This window comes from Diachasma alloeum, unplaced genomic scaffold (genome assembly GCF_001412515.2).
Source record: "Diachasma alloeum isolate Michigan unplaced genomic scaffold, Dall2.0 Dall_scaffold_00198, whole genome shotgun sequence".
Lineage (NCBI taxonomy): Eukaryota > Metazoa > Arthropoda > Insecta > Hymenoptera > Braconidae > Diachasma > Diachasma alloeum.
In genome coordinates this window covers 2,834,738-2,855,522 of record NW_021680363.1, presented here as the reverse complement: position 1 = coordinate 2,855,522, position 20,785 = coordinate 2,834,738, and the positions used below count along the sequence as shown (strand labels likewise).

At 34.2% G+C, this 20,785-nt stretch overlaps 5 protein-coding genes across 8 annotated transcripts; 1 reads left to right on the top strand and 4 right to left on the bottom strand.

Annotated features, from left to right (window-relative positions):
* The first annotated feature begins 917 nt into the window (after positions 1-917).
* LOC107048970 (ribonuclease Z, mitochondrial) lies at positions 918-4,110 on the top strand. Of its 2 annotated transcripts, XM_015272453.2 has the most exons (5): positions 1,091-1,165; positions 1,230-1,329; positions 1,410-2,148; positions 2,237-3,308; positions 3,403-4,110. In XM_015272453.2, exons 2-5 carry the CDS (start codon positions 1,234-1,236, stop codon positions 3,815-3,817), a joined length of 2,322 nt encoding a protein of 773 aa, XP_015127939.1. In that variant the 5' UTR covers positions 1,091-1,165; positions 1,230-1,233; the 3' UTR covers positions 3,818-4,110. The 2 variants fall into 2 exon arrangements, with proteins under 2 accessions (XP_015127938.1, XP_015127939.1); XM_015272452.1 differs by having other exon boundaries at positions 918-1,329.
* Positions 4,111-4,518: 408 nt separating this feature from the next.
* LOC107048971 (protein singed) lies at positions 4,519-8,663 on the bottom strand. Of its 2 annotated transcripts, XM_015272454.2 has the most exons (9): positions 8,138-8,663; positions 6,924-7,071; positions 6,742-6,844; positions 6,409-6,652; positions 6,200-6,333; positions 5,825-6,120; positions 5,581-5,741; positions 4,921-5,391; positions 4,519-4,847 (listed from the first exon to the last, which is right to left on the bottom strand). In XM_015272454.2, the coding sequence occupies exons 3-9, from the start codon at positions 6,799-6,801 to the stop codon at positions 4,642-4,644; spliced, it is 1,572 nt and encodes a 523-aa protein (XP_015127940.1). In that variant the 5' UTR covers positions 6,802-6,844; positions 6,924-7,071; positions 8,138-8,663; the 3' UTR covers positions 4,519-4,641. The 2 variants fall into 2 exon arrangements, with proteins under 2 accessions (XP_015127940.1, XP_015127942.1); XM_015272456.2 differs by lacking the exon at positions 6,924-7,071.
* Positions 8,664-10,653: 1,990 nt separating this feature from the next.
* Positions 10,654-13,465, bottom strand: LOC107048972 (rho GDP-dissociation inhibitor 2). Of its 2 annotated transcripts, XM_015272457.1 has the most exons (6): positions 13,410-13,461; positions 12,989-13,329; positions 12,436-12,632; positions 12,121-12,345; positions 11,987-11,995; positions 10,654-11,841 (listed from the first exon to the last, which is right to left on the bottom strand). In XM_015272457.1, the coding sequence occupies exons 3-6, from the start codon at positions 12,617-12,619 to the stop codon at positions 11,642-11,644; spliced, it is 618 nt and encodes a 205-aa protein (XP_015127943.1). In that variant the 5' UTR covers positions 12,620-12,632; positions 12,989-13,329; positions 13,410-13,461; the 3' UTR covers positions 10,654-11,641. The 2 variants fall into 2 exon arrangements, with proteins under 2 accessions (XP_015127943.1, XP_015127944.1); XM_015272458.1 differs by lacking the exon at positions 11,987-11,995 and having other exon boundaries at positions 12,989-13,465.
* Positions 13,466-13,678: 213 nt separating this feature from the next.
* LOC107048864 (dynein assembly factor 5, axonemal) lies at positions 13,679-16,790 on the bottom strand. The gene is made up of 5 exons (XM_015272295.1): positions 15,897-16,790; positions 15,589-15,828; positions 15,008-15,513; positions 13,961-14,930; positions 13,679-13,889 (listed from the first exon to the last, which is right to left on the bottom strand). The coding sequence occupies exons 1-5, from the start codon at positions 16,621-16,623 to the stop codon at positions 13,744-13,746; spliced, it is 2,589 nt and encodes an 862-aa protein (XP_015127781.1). The 5' UTR covers positions 16,624-16,790; the 3' UTR covers positions 13,679-13,743.
* A 68-nt stretch (positions 16,791-16,858) lies between these two features.
* Positions 16,859-19,277, bottom strand: LOC107048865 (phosphoribosyl pyrophosphate synthase-associated protein 2). Its single transcript, XM_015272296.1, has 7 exons — positions 19,149-19,277; positions 18,925-19,076; positions 18,752-18,834; positions 18,255-18,663; positions 17,893-18,171; positions 17,669-17,815; positions 16,859-17,595 (listed from the first exon to the last, which is right to left on the bottom strand). The coding sequence occupies exons 3-7, from the start codon at positions 18,826-18,828 to the stop codon at positions 17,437-17,439; spliced, it is 1,071 nt and encodes a 356-aa protein (XP_015127782.1). The 5' UTR covers positions 18,829-18,834; positions 18,925-19,076; positions 19,149-19,277; the 3' UTR covers positions 16,859-17,436.
* Between the last annotated feature and the right edge of the window lie 1,508 nt (positions 19,278-20,785).

The following is a 20,785-nucleotide window of genomic DNA, read 5'->3' as shown; positions in this document are numbered from 1 at the left end:
ACCACCCATTATTGCGGCCATTTTTCGATTATGTTGCTCTCTGCTTGTGTCTCTTTATACGCTCATTGTCTTTGTAACATCAATATCAGACATTGAAAATTTAAAAAAAGAAGACATTATCAATCTCATTATATGGATTGCTGCAAATGTAACAGTCTTAATTATCATGAGTTTATCCGCTCAACGAGTCACTAATGAGGTAATATATAACATTGATTAATACCTATTTTTTCCTCCAATTTTCTTCCAGTGTCTATTCACACGCTCTACGGTAACTTTGCCCGTGGATATATGGGAGATAGTGGACCCTCAACTAGTCGACCCTTTCTTGAGCCGCTCTTTCATTTGAGCCTAAAAAAACATTCATTCATTCTTGTCTGACATCGCTGTTATAAACTCTGGTTCATAGCAGTTAATAGAAGAGATGTCAGACAAAATGTGAGTGAGAATTTACCGTGAATCCACGGTAAAATTTACCGTAGAACGTGCCAATAGACAACTGTCTATTTTATATTTTATCATTAATAGGTGAATAAAACCATGGCAATGATGGCTAATCTACAGATCCAGTACAAAGAATTTGATTCTGTAAATTTATTGGTAATAATATGAAAGTAATTATTATTATTATCATTATTATACAATTGAAATACTTGCTTTCTAGTTTCGAGAGTTTTTCATTGAATTATTCCATTCCAAGCTCAATTTCATGGCATATGGATGTTTTCCAATTGATTCTCCCTTTCTGCATTCGGTGAGTTTTATTTATTTGAAAAAAAAAAAAAAAAAAAAAAAAATGACAAATAATATTACTAATGGTCGTGAAACTAATCTGGGCATAGGTATTCAGTATGATTATCACTTATCAGTTCATCCTTCTCCAATTTCTGCCAAAAGTTGAAGGAAGGGGCATAGTAGAGTTTGGATGGTAGTTCTCCATTCGGCCATTTGAGTCGTCAGCGCTAACCGCCCCGTTAAATACACTGTGAATTTTTGTGTGTGTTTCATTCTCTACTTTTTGACAACAACAACAACAACTTTTAAAAATTCATTTACCTCGAGTCAACGAGGAACGAAGACAAGAGATTGATTTAAAAAAAAATACGAATGTATATTTCCACTCGGTTAATTAAAAATTTCAAACATCTTTTTCATAGTTGTACAGGTGATTGTTTAATTTTACGTAATTATCATTCATCATCAGTATTGAAGTACTATAAATACGATAGATCCATGTCTGTAAAGGATCTTCACCGTCAACTGCAGAAAATACGACGAGAAAAAATATCCAAGTCTGAAAAATATAGTCCTAGTACTGTAACTCTCCAGGTAATTGCCTCTTTCTCTCTCTCGCATGTAATTCTCAAAAAATTGTCAACTGAAATTTTTCATTTTTTTCTTATCAAAAGGTATTGGGCAGCGGTGTACCTGGAGCACCAGCTAGTTTATATGTCTCGACAGATCATTCAAAATACCTATTTAATTGTGGTGAAGGTACACAAAGACTTGCTCATGAGCATCATTTGAGGTTATCAAAATTAGAACATGTGTTTTTTACAACTCCAACGTGGAAAAATATGGGAGGATTGCCAGGTATGGCTCTGACCATTCAAGACACGGGAGTACCGCAAATTAAACTTCACGGACCGAAAGGAATAGTGGATATTTTTGATGCTGTTAAAAGATTTGCTTTCCTAGCACATTTGACTGTAACCGAGGCTGATTGTGATGAAAAGAGTATATATGACGACTCTTGTATGACAATTCGTTATGTTCCATTGATCGAGGATATTACTACTGATTCTGACACTGATTTTGATCAAGCCACAATTGTTATTGATAACACTGATTATTATGCTCACGAATTCAATGAAAATAGAAAAAGAAGGATCAGCCAACAGTACCGCACCAATAAATTATCGAAAATTGAAACTAATTTACGAAAAATTAGAGGCTGTATTGCTTACATATGTAAATTACATCCCAAAACAGGAAAATTAAATCTAGAAAAATGCGTTGAAAAGGGTGTAACACCTGGACCAATCTTGGGTGACTTGAAAGCTGGAAAAGATGTAACACTACCTGATGGCACCATTATCAAAAGTAGCGATGTTTGTGATCCAGAAATTCCAGGTCCAATTTTCATTGGTCAGTAGTATAGTGGCGAAAATTTGTTAACAATAATGAAAATGTAATAATAATAATAATAATAATAATAATACAATTGATGTTTCAGTATTGGAATGCCCCAGTGAACATTATGTGGAATCTCTCATTTCTAATGCAATCTTCAGGGAATATCAATGTTGTTGTGAAGAAAAAAATGAAGACAATTGGCCAGCCTGTATTGTTCATTTTACACCGGAAAAGGTTATAAAAATGAGTAAATACCGAGAATGGATGGAGAAATTTCCAACAAGCACTCAACACTTGATTATCAATGCAGCTAATAATTCATACAGTTTCGAAGCACTTCATCAAATTCAACACAAACTTAATTTAGTTCATCCAACAATTTTTCCAATTCTTCCCGATTCGGTTGACAATAATGATCATATAGATGAAGGCCAAGATGAAAAATTACGTATCCATAGAGCAAAAACTCTAAATGCAGTCCACCTAAGACCACTGCAAGGCCTAGATCAAACCACTCAGATTAATATCAACAGAAAGGATGATATTGATAAAGTTTTCAATCTTGATGGATTTCTCGATGAATTAGCACAACTCCAGACAGAAATTAATGCCAAATCAAAGATGCTAAAACATCTACCAGAATACCCTAAATTGTTAATTCTTGGTACTGGCTCCTGCATACCAAGTAAACATAGAAATACTAGTGGCCTTTTATTGAGAATTGATCCTGAGACGTCTATTTTATTAGACTGTGGTGAAGGAACTTTGGGACAGCTCATTCGCTTCTTTGGAAAAGATGGCTTTGATAAAGTATTGAAAAGCATCAAAGCTATATACGTCTCACATCTACATGCAGATCATCATCTAGGCCTTCTCAGTATACTTCAACAACGTCAATGTATTACAAAAGATCCTGTCTTTTTGTTTGCACCAAGAGAAATTTACTCTTGGTTGCAAATTTATCACCTCAAATTTGAACACATCAATCAATTATTCAATTTAATTCCAAATCAAAATTTGATAATAAACTCACAAAAAATCGGAGATGACATACAAGAGAAATTAAAAGTCACATTGAAAATTCAACAAATTAATACTGTTGAAGTAAATCACTGCCTCCATTCATTTGGAGTTTCTTTGATACTTACAAGTGGAAAAAAAATTGTTTACAGGTAAAATAAAAAAAAAACGATTTCACTATTTTTTATTCAGCATCATTTATCGAGATCTATATTTTTTTTAACTTCTTCCTTTTCTTTTCATTAGCGGTGACACGCAGCCTTGTAATTATCTTGTGGACCTTGGCAGGGACTGTGATCTTCTCATTCACGAAGCTACAATGGAAGATGGTATGGAAAAGGAAGCCAAAACGAAGATGCATTCAACCATTTCTCAAGCAATACAAATCGGTAAAGACATGAATTCAAAATTTACTTTACTTACCCACTTTAGCCAAAGGTATTCAAAAATACCGCGTTTACCCGAAAATTCCAATGACCCCAATTTGTCCAATGTTGGAATTGCATTTGATAATATGCATGTTAGTCTTTCCGAATTACCACTCTTACCTCTGTTTTATCCAATTTTACGGATTTTATATAGTGAATCTGTAACGATTCTCGAAGAGAAGGCAATAAGACGTCAACAAAAGGTAGAATTAATAAATAACAGCACAAGATAATAAAAATTCATTAATTTTCCCTCTATTAAAGAGCAGAGTGTATATGTTTTTGCCTTTTCATCAATTACTCATCAAGCCATGTCATCAATCAAACAATACTGTAATTATGAAGAAATGAAGAGTTATAAAAATCACAAGATGGATAATTTTTTACATATATAGTTATAGCGTATATACTCACTTGGAGCGTATTGTCTGAAAATATTTGATAATATATATCAGTGGGTTATTATAATAATAATGAACAAGGACAAGTTGTATCTATTGTTGAAATATAAAAGCATTTTTCATCATTAGTTTGTTCTTTATTTTATAGTAAAAATTTTCATGATTTTGGTATAAAAGTTTACAGTCGTATAAAAATGAAAAATCACAAGGGGAACCAAATTGGAATGAATTTTCTCTGAGGATAAATTACCTTTAATCTTCTAATCTGACTATCCTCTCTATTGTTGATCACAAGTACTTTTAGAGAATGCAGCCTAGTAATTTTTGCTTATCCAACTGACACAATTTTATGATTGGTGTTGGTGATTCATAAAAGCTTACAATTGCCTGTATTACTGGACTTGGTAGTCAGATTAAAAGATTGAGACAGATTTTATAATCTATGCGACACTCATTGAGGGTATACAAGAAAAGCTCCTTCGAAGAATAAATTGTAAGTATCTTAAACAACGTACTATATTCATATTCAGTGCTAGTAGCGAAAAAGTTATGCTTCATTCCTACATTTATTATTTTCCCCCATCCTCTCAGAGTACTATATGCCGCAAAATAAGAGGCTTTGAAGAAAAATTATTTGGAATATATCCACAAGAGCTTTAGAATTCCCATTTTGTGGCAGATTCATAAGCAGTATCACCCAAACGGAGAGCTCCATTTTTACCAGCGCTTAGGTATCTCCCATCGGTACATTTAATGCATATACGAGAAGGTTCACGAAGTTCCAAGTAAAATCCCACCGATGGTTGATCAGCGTCTACAGTAACACCTTCATTGTCAGCGTGCCAATAATTTCCATTTTGGCCTGAAATAATAAATGTCAAAAAAATCAGCATTATATTTATATGATTTTTTAATAGAGAACACAAGAAACACACCCTTGAAGCGAACAATGCCACGTTCACAGCGCTCAACACGGATTGTTTCATATCCCGCTTTATTGCACTCAAGTTTTGGACTTGCAGCACTTTTTGGGCCCACAAATCCCTGCTCACAACGTAGAACGAGAATGGGTCGATTCATAAGATAAAAGTAGTATTTCGATGCATCAGAATCACCGGAGATGGGTGAATCTGCATTGGCATACAGATGTCCAGAACGTTTAGTAGCAAGAAATTTTCCATTATTTGCACGTAGTGCAACAGTTCCATCGTCTGGCTGCCAGACAAGATCAAATAGCGCATTTGATGAGCGTTTATGATCAGAAGCTTGAATTCCCCCACCAGCCTCTAAACTCCAGTAACGATCTTGCATTGTTCTTACATACCACCGTTTTGTTACACGATCAAACTCCAATTGGAATGTCTCGTGACCTGATATCTCATCCTGATTAGCCGTTACATCGACACCTAAAAATTTCATTGATGACTATTTATTTGTAAAAAATAATGTGAAAAATTTAATATTCAATATTCCAAGTAGCGATCAATATGGCATGCATGCACGCGAGTGAGCCAACAGTGTTGACTCATGAATTGATAATCAACTTGGGGTAAAGCAAGTTCCGGTGATGAATATGTACTATTCTCATTGCCTACCTTGCTTAACAGACACATAACGTTGATTGAGTGCAGCAATGAATGACGCTTGTGGTAGAGATTCCTCCAATGAGAATAGTTCGTCCCGTGTCACTGTCGTCGATCTTGATTTTAAAACAGCTTTGCTGCCAATTGGTGCCAAATAAGCTCCGTGAATGTCTCTAATGTTAATGGGGCATAACAAACAAAACAAAACATCAACATCAACATCATATTTTGTTTTTTCTCCAAGAAAATAATTTACCTCAAAGCCAACAATCCAGCATGAAATTCTGCAGCATATAAGCATTCTCGAGTACAACTATCGAATAGCTTTCCATCGCGGGCAAGATACTTGTTATTGCAAGTGTGAAGAGCGTAATGACCTCCTTCAGATTTGCCATGCCCCCCAACCGTGTCATTGTCCGCGTTTGCTGCTGGACGGAATTCAAGTGTGAAGAGCGTATCCTCTCCCCACGGTACAGGTGCATCCACGTGAATTTCGTCCTGAGTTGCGCTTAAATGAGCGAAACGTTTACGACCAGCTGACCGAAGATTCACCTAGACCAATTGACCAATTGACATTTTAAAAGATGCAAAAAAACAACAAGGCTAATTTATTGGCTATTAAATCAAGTACCTGTGGTCTAGCAGCAAGATGCACAAGCCAGTACTCTGCCTCACCAGGAGCCTTAGCTGTACACTTGAGTTCATCTTGGCTAGAACCCAAGAAATATCCGCGCTGTATATTTTTCAAAGCCCACCTACCACTCCCTGTAAAAAATCATAATAATCGTCTTTTATTCATGTCATAATCATTTATTATGTCCATTATCCATTTTTACTTACCATCCGAAGCAAGCTGAATCTGAAAAGCACAACCAAGATCGGAAGGATCTTCAGCCTCGCAGGTAACGTTACCAAATTGATCGACTGCGAGGTAACGATCCAAGTGAGAACGAAGGAAAACTTGATGCTCACTTCCCTCAAGTGTCCAAAGCTGTTTTTTTTTTAAACTCGAGCCGTTTGCATTGATTTTGAAACCAAATGTTTCGGCGGTTAAATATTTAAACTTGCCATTTATAAGCCCAACCTAAATGACAAATACACAAAATAAATCCAATCATATATTTTCAATCAAAAAAGCCGAAAAGATAATGACAAAATGAAGCATTGATTTACCGTCCATCCACTTCTATCTACTCCATTTTCCCCAACACCTTCCGCTCCGTTGCTCTGCATTGTTCCACTCGTTTTCGATTTTCAAGCTCGCTTCAAATATTTTCTATAAGAACAAAATATTTTTACCATTTCAACTCGAACCGATCAATTTATCATGACAATACGACCAAATATTTCATTACTTTTAGTGTGCTAGTGCTAGTATATAATAAATCCTTTTAAAATTGGTGGAAAAATAAATATCCTGTACGTATGTGTAGAGAGTGACTGTTCGCGTTCGTCTGAGGATCCCACCGCAAACCCATATAACCGTTACGCACTTCTATCAGCCTAGAGATTAAATTTATAGCAGTAGTATAAAATAGATTGTTCAACTTGCTCATCCAGTTGTCCACTTTTATCATGCTATCATTGCAATGGCATTCTCAATTATAAAATATAAACCTAGTTTATACTTTTAATCTGAGACAAAATTGTTTTTTTTTTCACACAAACATGTGATGAGAAAATCAATTGTTGATATTAAATTCAATTTCATAAAATTTAAAAAAATAGGATTTCAATGCACAATGAACATAAAATTTATTCATTCCATTCTCTTCAGAAATTATGGTAATGACAGGCATGTTTACCCTAGGTTAGTAGGTCATATATGATGCATGCCTACTTATGTCTATACATATTCTATAGTTTGAATAATTATAATTGAACGTCAAATAATTTGGAAGAAAAAACAAAATTACTCGATATAATTACAATATCTATACCGAAAAAAAAAAATCATGGGCGTTGTTGACATAAGATACTTTCGGCCAATTATATGTTGCCTAAGTTGGAATATATTTATAGTTGGTTTATTATTTATTATTATCATTTTGTTATATAGCCATTATAATATGAATGGCCGGCGGTGGCTCATTGGTAGTCAATGGAGCCAAGGCCACAGCATTTCGGTCTCAACCCCCGGGTTTCGACCCCACCCAGGCAAACTACGGGGGATTTTTTTAATCCATACCATACACACCAATGTGTGAGTCAGCGCACACGCACATTGGAACATGGAACAGAACAGAACAGAAGCCGGCAGAAAGCCGGTTGACGGTAGTCCAAATGTATTATATATATATATGTATATCCTTTCTCCGGCAAAATATAATATCAAGGTAAAATATTAGTCAATTGTCGTCAATTACAAACCATAAATAGGCACATCATTATAGAGACTACAACAATTCAAACATGGAAATTATTGATTTAAGAAAAATGATAAAAAAATCACAGCACAAAAAAATTCCATTATAATTTTCTCGACATTTTCTTTTCCATTACTTCATTCGACACTTAATTGTAACAATATATTAATAATTTGATGTTCCTCTATATATTATATACTCACCTTGAACAAAATAATTAACACAATATTTGCTCAATCGACCAAGCCTATCAACAAGACTATATTATTAATAACACACAAGGGAAATTCCGTTAATTTAATAGCAATGAATGTTGTATCTACTTTATTATTATAATAATAAGGAAAAATATGAAATGACGCTTAGACTGTAAATAGTTATAATATCGTTTATGGGGATTGCGGTGGCTCCAATGGCGAGCGCCGAGTGCCGTCGAGAACTGCCGTGAACAAGCGATCTTTCGTCGAGAGTCCCCTTGCTCGAGCTCGACAGGCACAGGCTCGACAGACGGGCGAGTGCTCAGAGGAAACGACGATAGAGGGATGATGAGATCCAGGGTGGGGAGCAACCAACAAGGAAGACAAAGAGAGAACATATGGAGCCCAGTGAGAATGTGTGCATTGACCTACAGGAGGTTGACTTTCGCGTGGGACGGTGAACTCTATCTCCATCTCTTTTTTTTCTCCCTCTTTGTGTGCTATCTCACAGGATCAGTAGTCGTCCTCAAAAATAGTACCTACAGATAAGTTATATTTTGTCAATAATCAGAAAACCTTCAATTTTTATATTTTCTCCCCGTTCCATTTTAAATTTAATTATTTAAGTACCCCCTGCAATACCCTCATTATCCGGTCTTCATTGATAATGAAATGTCATCTATATCAACGAAATCAACGAGTTGTATAATTCAATAAAATGAAAAAATTCAAATTTTATCTAAATTAATACTCTGATGACTAATTATCAAAATCAAGCCACTCATCGCGGGGGGTATAATTATGTACTTGATTTAAAACGTGGACCATATCTAATAAGGACCTCTTGATGCAGAGATGTACTTTTACTTGTATAAATGTATTTTTGCAAAAATATGGATTATTATTTTTTCATGCATTACCTCCAAGTTTCAGATTCAGATAACCGCAGAAATGGAATTGGTAAAATGCACTGGATCAGACCAATTAACGGGATTAATGTTGTGAGTTAAATCTTGAAGAATTTGAGTTCATTAAGAAAAAAAAAAAAAAACTTTTAAACGGATGTGAAAGAAGCGAGAAATCACTTTAACGGTCGAATTTACATGAAAAAAAAATGAGGATCTCATTTACCGTTCAACTTCCTTTAGATATGGGCCTCTCTTTCTTTCAAATCAACAAAAAATATCGCCATTCTCATTACCGGGATTAGAATTACAAATATATCCTTGAATAATTCTTCAAAACTGAATATCATTACAGCAAATGAAAATTCTGAACACTGTTGCTATAAATATCCCGTAAAATATTTATCCCAATTGGGTCACTACTAATGAGAGAAGAGAAGAGAAGAGAAGAGAAACAATAAATAACGCATTTTTCTCAAAAACAATTGCAGTAATACTATTGTAGGCTTCTGACGATTTCATTTTCTCTTCTAAAAAAAAAGGACTTGAATAATTGCCCAAGGTGAATTGCTGAATTGGTGTCAGTTGGCCAATTAATGCCGGTTTAGGCACTATCCATTCATCGAAATTAATACACTGTTTTTCGTTCGTGTCTTTCAGTATAAATCTCAACCGTCTCAGTGATTAAAAAAAAACTGCCTACGTATCATCATTTCCATATTCAAGTATTTGTCAATTAGCATACCACGTATTGAGTCTTCTAATTGATAAAATTGTCCTGTTTCTCTCTATTGTTGTCAAGAAGCAGGGGAAAACAAAGCGAAACAAAACAACAGGAATACTTATAAATTGTACACTGGCGGTTTATTACTTGGTCGATCTTAATGAATGAATTTCAATCAAATATATACTAATGCTATTGTTAGTTGGGTTCTTATTAACAATCAGACTGGGAACTTGGAAATCTCGACAGAGTTTCACAGACAGACGGACTAGCACGATAAGATGAGGCCGCAAATTTCTCCTGACGTTTACAGTTCTCAATTATTCTCCTGTTGCTCAATTTTCGTGGCCTCATCAGCTACCTACACTCGTTTTATGATTGTTCAACTCGGCCGATTCAATTGTAACATGTTAACCTACTCAATTCTAAACTATCTAAAAATTGTCTTTCATTACCTTTTGGAGAAGCAGTACTGAATGACTTTACGTTTTCCTTTTATTTACTTATTGGTTTTTTTTTTCTTCTTTTTTTTTAACGATTGAGTACACGATGAGAAAAAGCTACATCTGCCGGACTCTATCATTTTGAAAATTGAATGAAAGAAGAAAACATGTATTGTTTTTTAATATGAAAAACCTATACAAGATGCAATTTGGAACAGAGCTCATGTTCTCCTGAATAGAAAAGTAGAAAGTGGAGGGGGAGCAGTTCACTGACCGAGACGACGATGAGACGTTGAGAACGGAAGGATTATGGAGAGGAAAACGATCAGACCGTAACTTTTGTGTGACCGTGACCGTGACCGGATTGCATCTATTCTGCCAACTATAGAGTTATAATAGAGTTTTTGTTTTTCTCAAATGAAAAATGGTAATACCAACTGAGAGGCTAAATTGTGTATGTAGCATGGAAAACGTTTATTTCGACATATTTTACATTGATGGAGTACAATTAATGCATTTTGGCTTCAAAAATTGGTTATATGGTGGTGTATATTGTTGTCAAATACTCTATGTAAAAACTCAATATTTACTTAGTATTATTTCATAGTGCTTGTTGGTTACACCAAGCCCACATCGAGCAACGAATCATCAGTAATCCACCTTAAAGTACATGGAAAATCGTCAAGTGACGAGTGACGTGAGCCAGTTAGGCTTTGTGCAACCAGTCCTAAAGACTTTATTATATCGATGACACTTGTATGGGATGATTCTCAATCAATAATTACAAGCCATTGAAAGGCTGGGAAGAAAAAAAAAAGAAAAAAAAAACGGAAAAAGTTTTAAATTGATCATTGAGAGTATGATGTAGGATGTAGGCACTGTATGTTAACTCGACTAATTCTGCCAGAGAATATCGTATATAAATGCTACCAGAGGCACCAAAAACTTGTACATTTTCACACAAATATTTTTCACATTTTATCCTAGAAAAAATTGATATATTCTCTTATATTATCTCGTGTTTTCAGGGCCAAAAGAGATATCCTATGTGAATCTATGGTTGGATGATGTTTACAATTGAGAAAATAACTTGAATAAATTTTCCCCATCATTTTGGTTTTTTTCATTTTCTTTTTCATTGTTTCATACACATTAATACATGTATTTTATGTTTGAACGTTGGCATTGAAAGAAGAAAAAAAATACACACATACAAATCCGTATGGCCTTGGTCTCTACATGTCTATATATCGAGTAATAGGTAAATCAAATTACCATCAAACTAAATTAATGAAGAATCGAAAAAAGAAAAAATGGATTTATTATACTAGGCATCCATTTCTACAAACTTGATGGCTTAGCAATAATTAACTTTTATTGTATTAAAAGGTTCATCTTGAAGATTGCAATGAGTAGTCACAAGATGGATAGACAATCGTTATTCTTTCCAATCTTTCTTAATATCAAATGACCACTCCCACTTGAGATGCTCATGCTTATCATCGTCGGTGAATAAAGAACTCACAGTGTAGGATCCCCGTGCCATAACGCCCGCTGGTGCATCCTCTGGTGGAGTTGTGTACGATTGGACTTCAGTTTTTGGTGGGTAAGAACCAACCATATGTGTCATCTTGTCAACTGTTGTAAAAATATGTAATGAATAAATAATAATAGAAAAAAAAATGAAAAATATTCCAATAAAAATAAATGCCAAATTGGTTGATTTATTTTCACCCAAGTGTATTATTTTAAAACCGCTTTAGTAATAAGGTGGTTTCTTTACCTGTCACTCCTTTATTGGATGCCAGCATATATAGGTGTATATATATATATATTTTCATCATTATTTTATCATTAGATCAAGATATTCGAGTTTTTGAAGGATATTCGATCACAAGTATGGAAACTACTACTCACCGGGTACACCTAGCCTGTATGTTTTTTGTACATATCTCAAACCGTGGACAATCTCTCGTTGAACAATAAAATCAATTCGAATACGATAGCTGACACCTTCTTTGATGGTAAATGTTTGTTTTTTCAGCTGACTCAGATCCCCGGTTAAATCAAGTTCCATATCGGCTCTATCAGCAACACATAGTGCCAATTTTTTAACAATTACTTTACGAGGATCGTTGGGATCTGAAACACGGTCACAAATTGAATATTAATCAATACATTGCATACATTAAAATTTTTAATTTATTGAATGGATTTTAAATTTTGACACACCAATGACAATACCCCCAGCTCGGGCCTCGCCCAAAAGTGTCTCCTTGTATTTTCTCAAACTTTCATCCTCTTTATCTGCTTCAAGCAGTTGCTCTATCGTTTTCTCTGGTGGAGGTTTATAGTTTGATTCAACTTCCAACTCTTCTTCAACAGGGCCAACATGATCACCTGCTGCATCTGCCATTTTGGCTCACACACTAAACCAATAAAGAAAGAAAGGAAAAAAAAAACATATTATACATAATTAATAGATAATTAATAAACTCCCCCCAGCGAAAATCTAATTATATTGAAAATGCAAGAAAATATTCACTCTTATTTTTTTTCTTACTCAGATATTATTTTTATAAATTATATGAAGTACTTATACTTATTTTATAAAGATGGCTAGTAAGTCATTGCAACTAGGGAGTAATTAATAATAAGCCATGGATTATGGAAAAAAAACATGTAAATTATTCACTGGCTCACATGATAACATGAAAGTCTGTCGCCAAAATCTATTCGTAGGGGGTGTATTTTATTGAACGTCAATGTGTACTAAAAAACTCACCGCAATCTTCAAATTAATTCACAACAACAATCAATCAGATCCCCAGATGAGAATATAAGTAGGATAGGTAAAAGTTGTTAACTCAATATTTTTTCTTCTTAATTATTATAATAGCCCCTGCTCAAGCTCAACTATTACTTCACATGGAGACTCTCTCTCTCTCTCTCGCTCTGTCTCCTCTCTGTTCGATTCCGTCAAACTCTATTCAGCAGGCATTAGATAGTATGCCTGAATACACCGGAGAAATATCGCTTACTCTCTTGCCAAACGGAAAAGGCCTCAACAATATGGCTGATTTGGGCGCATTAACTTCCTGTTTTTCATGGAGTTGATGAGTTACTCTGGAAGAAAAAGAAAAACTCTCTCTAATATGTTCACTTGAGAAGCAATAATAAAAATTTCCTCTTTTTTTCCATGATACCGTTCATTATTTTGGGCAATAAAAAAAAATATTCAAGTTGTGGCATATCTTGAAGGGATACGATATTTAACCACCAGGCGCGCTCTTGGAGCACACACACGCACACCAACAAATATGCTCCCCCCCCCCTTTTTATAATCTCTTATTTATATGAACGACCGGGAATTTCAATGCCAAGTGTTTTAAACAATCTTTATCTTGAATACACCACTCTCATTTCCTATCATTTTATTCCATATAAAGTTGCATTGTCTGCTGTGAGACAAATACATCAATCAATACTTTTAAATATATTAAAAATGTATACGGAGAAACAACACAAAAACATCCGTCACTACTGCTCTGTTCCTCTATTTATTAAGAGATGACATTTATCTTGGAGTTTTTCCAATTCCACTTGATTGCGGAAATTGATTTTGCATTTTTCAATTTTATCAGCAAGCATTTTCGGATGAATTTCAGCAAGTGTCATCATTGCATCTACAAAAAAAAAATATATATATATATATATCATCATATTTGAATTATGAAATAAAAATTCCAAAAATTACCTAACATTAAAGCGTGAAAACGCTCTTCTGGATCATCCAAATGGACAATGATGGATGTATAAAGATAATTAATATGACTCTTCCCCACGTTGAGATTATGATTCTTCGAGACTTTCCACACAAAAACTAATGTTTCAGTAGCTGCAAATCTAACGTCGTCACAGCCATCATCTAATCTTCGCACGATTGCAGGATAAATTTCAATAATATCCTCTTCAGTAATAGAAAATATTTTCGATGCATTCTTAATCATTAAATATATTGCACGGAGAGCAAATAATCTTGTCTTGCGCGAATTGTCATCAATTAGAGATATGAGAATGGGCCTGACTTGTTTAAAAATAGATAAAAATAATTGTTTATTTGAAAAAATAGTGTCCATCTCTTCTTTGCACTCGTGAGACTCGAATGTGTCGATTTGTTTGCCAGGTGATTCGTCCAAAAGTGAACATAGACATCCAATAGCTGCTGTTCTAAGTGCTTCTGCTGATCTTCCTGCCACCCATACTAAACATGGCATCAGTATATCACTCAAAAACTCAACAAGAAATCCATTCAAATCTTCTTTTCTTCTTTTCATTAAACATACACCTCGATGCTGTAATAATTCTGATACAACAATGAAAAGTTTTAATTTCAATTCTATATCCGAATCTTGGCTCATTGCTACTCTTAAAATTGGCAAAACAACATCAACATTCTCCAACGTTGCAATATTCGCTTCTGACGAGCACAGTTGAAAAATATTTAATTCTCCACTATGTACTGTCCAAGTATTTGGTGTATTTTTTATATCATGTAGAAGTGATGGCACATGTAGTATATATAAATCTTGTAGAGTTTTGACATTTGTCATTTTAGCGAGCGTCTGTAAGAGTTGTCGTGCAAAATCTTGAGTACTTTGGTTGTTTGACATTGACCATACAGTGAATATAGTGATAAAAAGCTCCTGTGATATACTAGTGCAATCCTAGGAGAAAAAAAAAACATGATAAATAGATGATATTGACTATTAATGATGATATTGTCATCGTTATTATGACAAACCTCTTGACAAACTTCCAACTGAGCTTGGCAGCATTTTAAGAGTTCCTGCTGATAATTCGCCTTCTTACTTCGGCAAATATATGTTTGCTGTAAAAAATTGGCAATGGTTTTCAATTCTTTGGAGAGTAGTCCACGTTGGCTACCACGAAGAATTGCAGCAAAAAATGCTAAATGCCCAAAATGAATGTTTCCATCCTCAAGAGTTGGAAGAACTAGACGGCAATACGTTTGAGGAGGCACAAAATGTCCCATATATTCAGCAGCAGTGACGACATTGACAGTTACTCTGTCATCTTCGTCGGCACAAGCTTTATACATTGATGGTAAGAGCTTTTCTATATGTTGAATTGTATCCTGCTCTGCATTCAAAATTACAACTGCTAATAATTGAGCTGATCTAACTCGAATGTCAGCCAGCCAATCGTCCAGTTCGCTGCATATTCCACCGATCAATTTACCAATGTTTTGTTGGACAATTATTCGACATCCCAAGTTTGATCTTTCAACTGCATGAAGAAAGCAGAAGAAAAAAAAATTTTTAAACAGGGTAAAAACATACATACAGGGTTAAGTTTACATACTGTTTGGAGGATAATGCTCGGGTGGAAAAGTTAAATAATCCAATTTATCCTTTATTTTATCATCTGATTCATTTTCTTGTAAATACTGTCTACCCGTGGAATTCCATAAATTATTAGCTTTCAGTCGAATGGCTTCAATTTCATCATGAAGTCCAGTCAAAAGGAGTGGTATAAGTTTGAACCACCAGCTGTATCGATCTCGAAGGTTCAACAACCAATTACCAGCAACTTCAATAACAGCTGAAAAAAAAAAAATCTTGCCAAGTTTTATCGAATATATAAAATGTATAAGACATGACATTTCTAACCATTTCTAACAGCTCCACTTTGATCGAACAATCTTGCAGCCATGCAAGTAGTTACATCCTCTAAGGATTTGTTATTTCCATAGAGTAAGACATTGCCAATTGTCTTGACACTCGCCATTCGAATTCGATAATGTTGATGTGTAAAATTACTCAATATGGGCTTAACAATGCTCTCACTTTTCGTATAAAATTGGGCCGGAATGCTCTTTGCCAATTCTGAAATAGCTTCACAGCTCTCACTTTTAATTTTTGGATAATCATCAATAACGGTTTTTGCAAGGATTGCCATCATATCATCAATGTATACTGGCAAATGTTCATTATACTTTCTAATTATTACTCGAAGTAGAATGACACAATTCAGCCTGACTTCTTCGGAAGGTTCACGGATTTCTTGAGATGCCAAGCGTTGCACTAACACTGGTATCAAGTATATTATATTTTTCCCCAAATCTGGAAGAGACTCTAGCATTGTTTTCGTTATTTCAATGGACAAGTTTCTACAAGATTCCGACGGATCTGTCAACTGCTTTGCAATATGTTTACTCATGATTTGCCACATTTCCGACATTTCACTGTTGGACCATTCCTTCTCACTGCTAGAGATTATTTTTTTAAATTTTTCCAATGCCCTTAATCGCTTATTTTTCTCCTGGCATTGGAATGAAAAACAAATCTCACTCAATTGAAGTTCTTCCACCCTTGACATTTTTAACACTTTTAACATTGACTTTTATTATCAGACCACCCATAAGATGTTTAAAGAATTTCTAAAAATCGTTGCTAAGCAATTGTTTGATACCATGGTAACATCAATTTATTATTATTCCAATTGATTATTTATGATTATTATTCAGATATAAGGATGTACATCTATATTATGCTTTCTACAATGTAAAACATTAATATATTATAGTATATCCTGGCTATTACTATAAAAAAAAAAAAAACAAGAAGAAAAATTCGCATACAAATGCCACACCGTATTTTATTTTTGCTATAATATTTGGAGGGTTTAGTAGTCGATTGATTTTTTGTAAAGTCCATTCTTTACATATGAGCCATAAAGAACCAAATTGATGAGCAATATTTCACAGTGTGTTTGTAAAAATAAAAAAAACTTACGTGATTGAGTTAATTCTGTATAGAGAGAGAGAGAGAAAGAGAGTATTTGTACAAACAACAGATTATTTCGGCTTCTCATAAACATTATTCGAAAATGTAAAAAAATACTCAGACCAAGAAACTTTGTTGTTTTATTTGTACAATGTACCTTTTTTCGAGCTGATTGATTGATTGATTGATTGATTCAGCCATTTATCATTTGTTGTAGAAAATTACGGAACAAACATGATTCTTATGTGGTCCCTAAAGTAATAGAACGCTGAGTGGTAAGGATCGCCATGCTTTTTATAATTTCATTTTGACGATTCTATTAATGCAGTGACTTAACCCTTACTCTATATTTATTACACATTAAAGGCCTGTTTAATGTATATAATAAGAGAAAATGACGATAAGTTGATTTTCTCCGATGAATTCAATCCTCCGTTGTGACATTCCTAAACAAGTAGGACATGGATTCCTTATTATGCATACGGCGTATAGCCTCCGCAAGTAATATGCTGATATCAACAGTTTTTATCTTGGAACATTGACTCTTCTGGAGTTCATGGGGAATTGTATTTGTTACAACAACCTAAATGCAGAAAACAATTAAGAATATCATTGTAGAGTTGTATTGTTAATATAAAAATGTATCCATTATTTACCTCATCAATTGGGGATTCTTCAATGAGTTTTGGAGCATCTGAACTCAAGAGTCCATGAGTAGCAAGAACATAAATCTTGTATGCCCCCCGTTCCTTTAATAACTCAGCTGCTGCAACAAATGACTGCATATCGTCTACCATATCATCCTGAAATATTATTCATCATCCATCAATCAAATTATTCTCAAGAGATATGATATATAATATAAGAATAAATAACTTACCACCATGATAGCAATATGACCGCTAACATCACCGACAACGTTGATTGGTGGTTTCTCTTTAGCTGGATGTGAAGGAACGCCAACCCCTACTTCCATTGTTCTCGAAGATAATAAAACTGATGGTGGTGAATTTCTACCGTCATTCATATCAGATTCTGATTCTCTTTGTTCACCATGAATAACTGCAATTCCAACTCTGAGTCTCTCAGCATAACTTGTTGCTTTCTTTGCACTCCCAGGATTTTTAGCAACAATCACAGAATTACGATAATCTGGAATCTGCAAGAAAAAAAAATTGAAAAATTCAATAATAACCTGGATTTTGTGCAACTATAATGTGCCATTATATTACTAATACTTACACTCTCTTGAATATACTGCAGTAAAAATGGACTGGCACGTAAATTATCAACAGGACAATCGAAGAAACCTTGAATTTCTTTTTGATGCAAATCCATTGTAATAATATGGGTAAGCCCACTTTTACACATCATCTTAGCCAAAAGTTTGGACACGATACAGCCTCTTTTACGCATTTTACACTGTTTAGAGTATGGCAAGTATGGAATGACTCCGATGATATTCTTGGCTGATGATGTCTTACAGGCGTAAGCCATTATCAATAACTCCATAATATTATTATTAACATCTTTTGTACCAGTTTGAATAATATATAGATCTTTTCCACGAACCGAGTCACCAATTTCCACCATTGTTTCCCGATTGCTTTTGTGATAAACTGTACAACCACCATTTTTAATACCTAAACGACTGGAAATTGAGGAAATTTATCAATCAATATTGAAAAAGCCTTGAATTTGGTTTTTCATTTTATTTTATTATCAATGATTATTCTTACTTTGCTATTAATTCAGCAAGTTCTGGGTGAGAATTCCCAGACACGATAACAATGTCTGATGCACCCGATTTCTCCATTTGTCTCTGTATTAAAAAAGTACAAATATATCATTTGCTTTCATTTGTACACGTTAATTTATAGCTGAGATTCTCTTATAAATTAGCCTTACTCACTTGAATTTTATCACCTCAGAATTGATTCCAATTGTTGTATTATATATATGTATGCAAGTCGTGTTCTCTGTTTATATTCACACAAGCAATTCACTCTTTTGAGCACTATTAATTTCTTGATTGACCAACTTTTTACGTCGCAATTGTGTGACCTGATTATTAAAATCGAAAAATATTCATCGACTTCCTATCAGTAAATGGAATTTAGCGAAAATGAAACTAACCCACTCGTGATTTTGTTTTTCCTCGATTTTTTCTATTTCTCCGTTACATATTATATTTGTATTGCCTTTATTCGTAAACTCTGACTGGAAACACAGCTGTAAAATTATGTATGTACATACATACGCATTATTCGGTCGTTCCAACCTACATCAACTACAAGGCACCATTTACCCTAGATATTAGGGATTTCTAGATACTTTTTGCCTTAAAATGTTATAAATTTGAATTGTCATTTGAAAAAGTTCCAATTAGATATTATTGTATAAAATAAAAATCCACTCAAGCTGAGACTTGCACTACAAATTTTATATCAATGTTGTTTTTTTTGAAAATCGTACCGGTTCAACACTGTATTATTCAAATAATCTTCCAAGTCACAATCGAATGCACAATCTCTTTTATTATCCCCGCAACATACCCCGCAAACTCCAACACCCAGCTACTTTGTCATAGTGGTACCATGCGGAAAATTGGTACAACTTCAATGTTTTTGTTTCGAATAAAGTCATTATTTGGCATTAGTCAGCAGCCTGCAATAGTATTGTAATGTCCAGACATTTCATACAATCGTGTATATACACAAAAAAAAGTAAATTTCAATCGAAGGCTATGTAAAATCAATCAATCAATGAAAAAGTCGAAACAGCATTGTACGAAGGCTGGAGCAAATCTAATCGTCATAATAATCAAATGGAGACCTAATCACAAAAAAATCAAAGAAAATAACAGCATACTATTCAAACTTTATCAGCACAATAGTCACTTTTGTTAGCTCAATCTTCTGTACAATCTCGAAATTACTCTACACTGATTGCCGGAAACGTGAAATAATTACTTGTATAAGACTTGTTATGAAACATTTGTTTCTTTTTTTTTTCGTACTGACAAAAGGAAATCACTTTGAAGAAACCAATTATGAAATAGCTAAAAGATGAAGTGACGAAAATTTTGTGTTGACAAGTTTAATTATACAATTCCGCCTCTGTTTTCATGCTAGGAGGGTAAATTGATTCGTAGAATATTCACGTTAATTTTGCTGCTGCTCATTCACACGATAGAAAAAAGAAGCTTTAGGGAATCAACGGTTTGGCCTTGAATTTATACAATCCACACGAATCGACAGTTTGTATTTCGATGCGCCGGTTTCATCCCAGTGATCATGAATAATAGCGACGAGTCCTAGAATTTAAGCCTGGTTTCAAGCTTAAATCTCTTCAATTATGTAATCCTATAGCCACGATCAATGCAATGAATTTTTATACTATATTGTCACATTTATTGTAATTGCTTGGTTGGCTGAGTTATCATAACAGTCTCATTCATTCTTCATTATGAATATTGAAAATATATAATTCCATCAATATGGAGAGGAGACATGCAATCTCGCATGTAGTCTTTGTGTGGCACTATTGTCCAAAATTTTCCACCTCGAGGATGTTTTTTTTTTCATTTACATAATCACGAAAATGGGTAAACCGATCATACGACTCAAAGTTATATAAATTATTTCCGAGAAATACAAACAAGTGACTTTTTACGTGCTTGGAGATTTTACTTTTTTTTTTCCTCCATAAATATAATTTTTTCGCCGAAGGATGGACATCAACACTAATGGTTAGCCGGCTCTGTATATAAT

Coding starts and splice junctions, on each gene's coding strand:
- LOC107048970 (XM_015272452.1), top strand. CDS start 1,108: ATGTATATTTCCACTCGGTTAATTAAAAATTTCAAACATCTTTTTCAT. Junction 2,149..2,236: donor TCCAGGTCCAATTTTCATTG/GTCAGTAGTATA, acceptor TTGATGTTTCAG/TATTGGAATGCCCCAGTGAA. Junction 3,309..3,402: donor GGAAAAAAAATTGTTTACAG/GTAAAATAAAAA, acceptor TCTTTTCATTAG/CGGTGACACGCAGCCTTGTA.
- LOC107048972 (XM_015272457.1), bottom strand. CDS start 12,619: ATGGCAGATGCAGCAGGTGATCATGTTGGCCCTGTTGAAGAAGAGTTG. Junction 12,346..12,435: donor AGCTGGGGGTATTGTCATTG/GTGTGTCAAAAT, acceptor ACCGTGTTTCAG/ATCCCAACGATCCTCGTAAA.
- LOC107048971 (XM_015272454.2), bottom strand. CDS start 6,801: ATGCAGAGCAACGGAGCGGAAGGTGTTGGGGAAAATGGAGTAGATAGA. Junction 6,121..6,199: donor ATCTTGCTGCTAGACCACAG/GTACTTGATTTA, acceptor CAATTGGTCTAG/GTGAATCTTCGGTCAGCTGG. Junction 5,392..5,580: donor TTATGTGTCTGTTAAGCAAG/GTAGGCAATGAG, acceptor TGAAATTTTTAG/GTGTCGATGTAACGGCTAAT.
- LOC107048864 (XM_015272295.1), bottom strand. CDS start 16,623: ATGTTAAAAGTGTTAAAAATGTCAAGGGTGGAAGAACTTCAATTGAGT. Junction 15,829..15,896: donor AAGTGGAGCTGTTAGAAATG/GTTAGAAATGTC, acceptor TTTTTTTTTCAG/CTGTTATTGAAGTTGCTGGT. Junction 15,514..15,588: donor CGAGCATTATCCTCCAAACA/GTATGTAAACTT, acceptor TTCTTCATGCAG/TTGAAAGATCAAACTTGGGA.
- LOC107048865 (XM_015272296.1), bottom strand. CDS start 18,828: ATGGAGAAATCGGGTGCATCAGACATTGTTATCGTGTCTGGGAATTCT. Junction 18,172..18,254: donor TGCAGTATATTCAAGAGAGT/GTAAGTATTAGT, acceptor TTTTTCTTGCAG/ATTCCAGATTATCGTAATTC. Junction 17,816..17,892: donor GTCATATTGCTATCATGGTG/GTAAGTTATTTA, acceptor ATAATATTTCAG/GATGATATGGTAGACGATAT.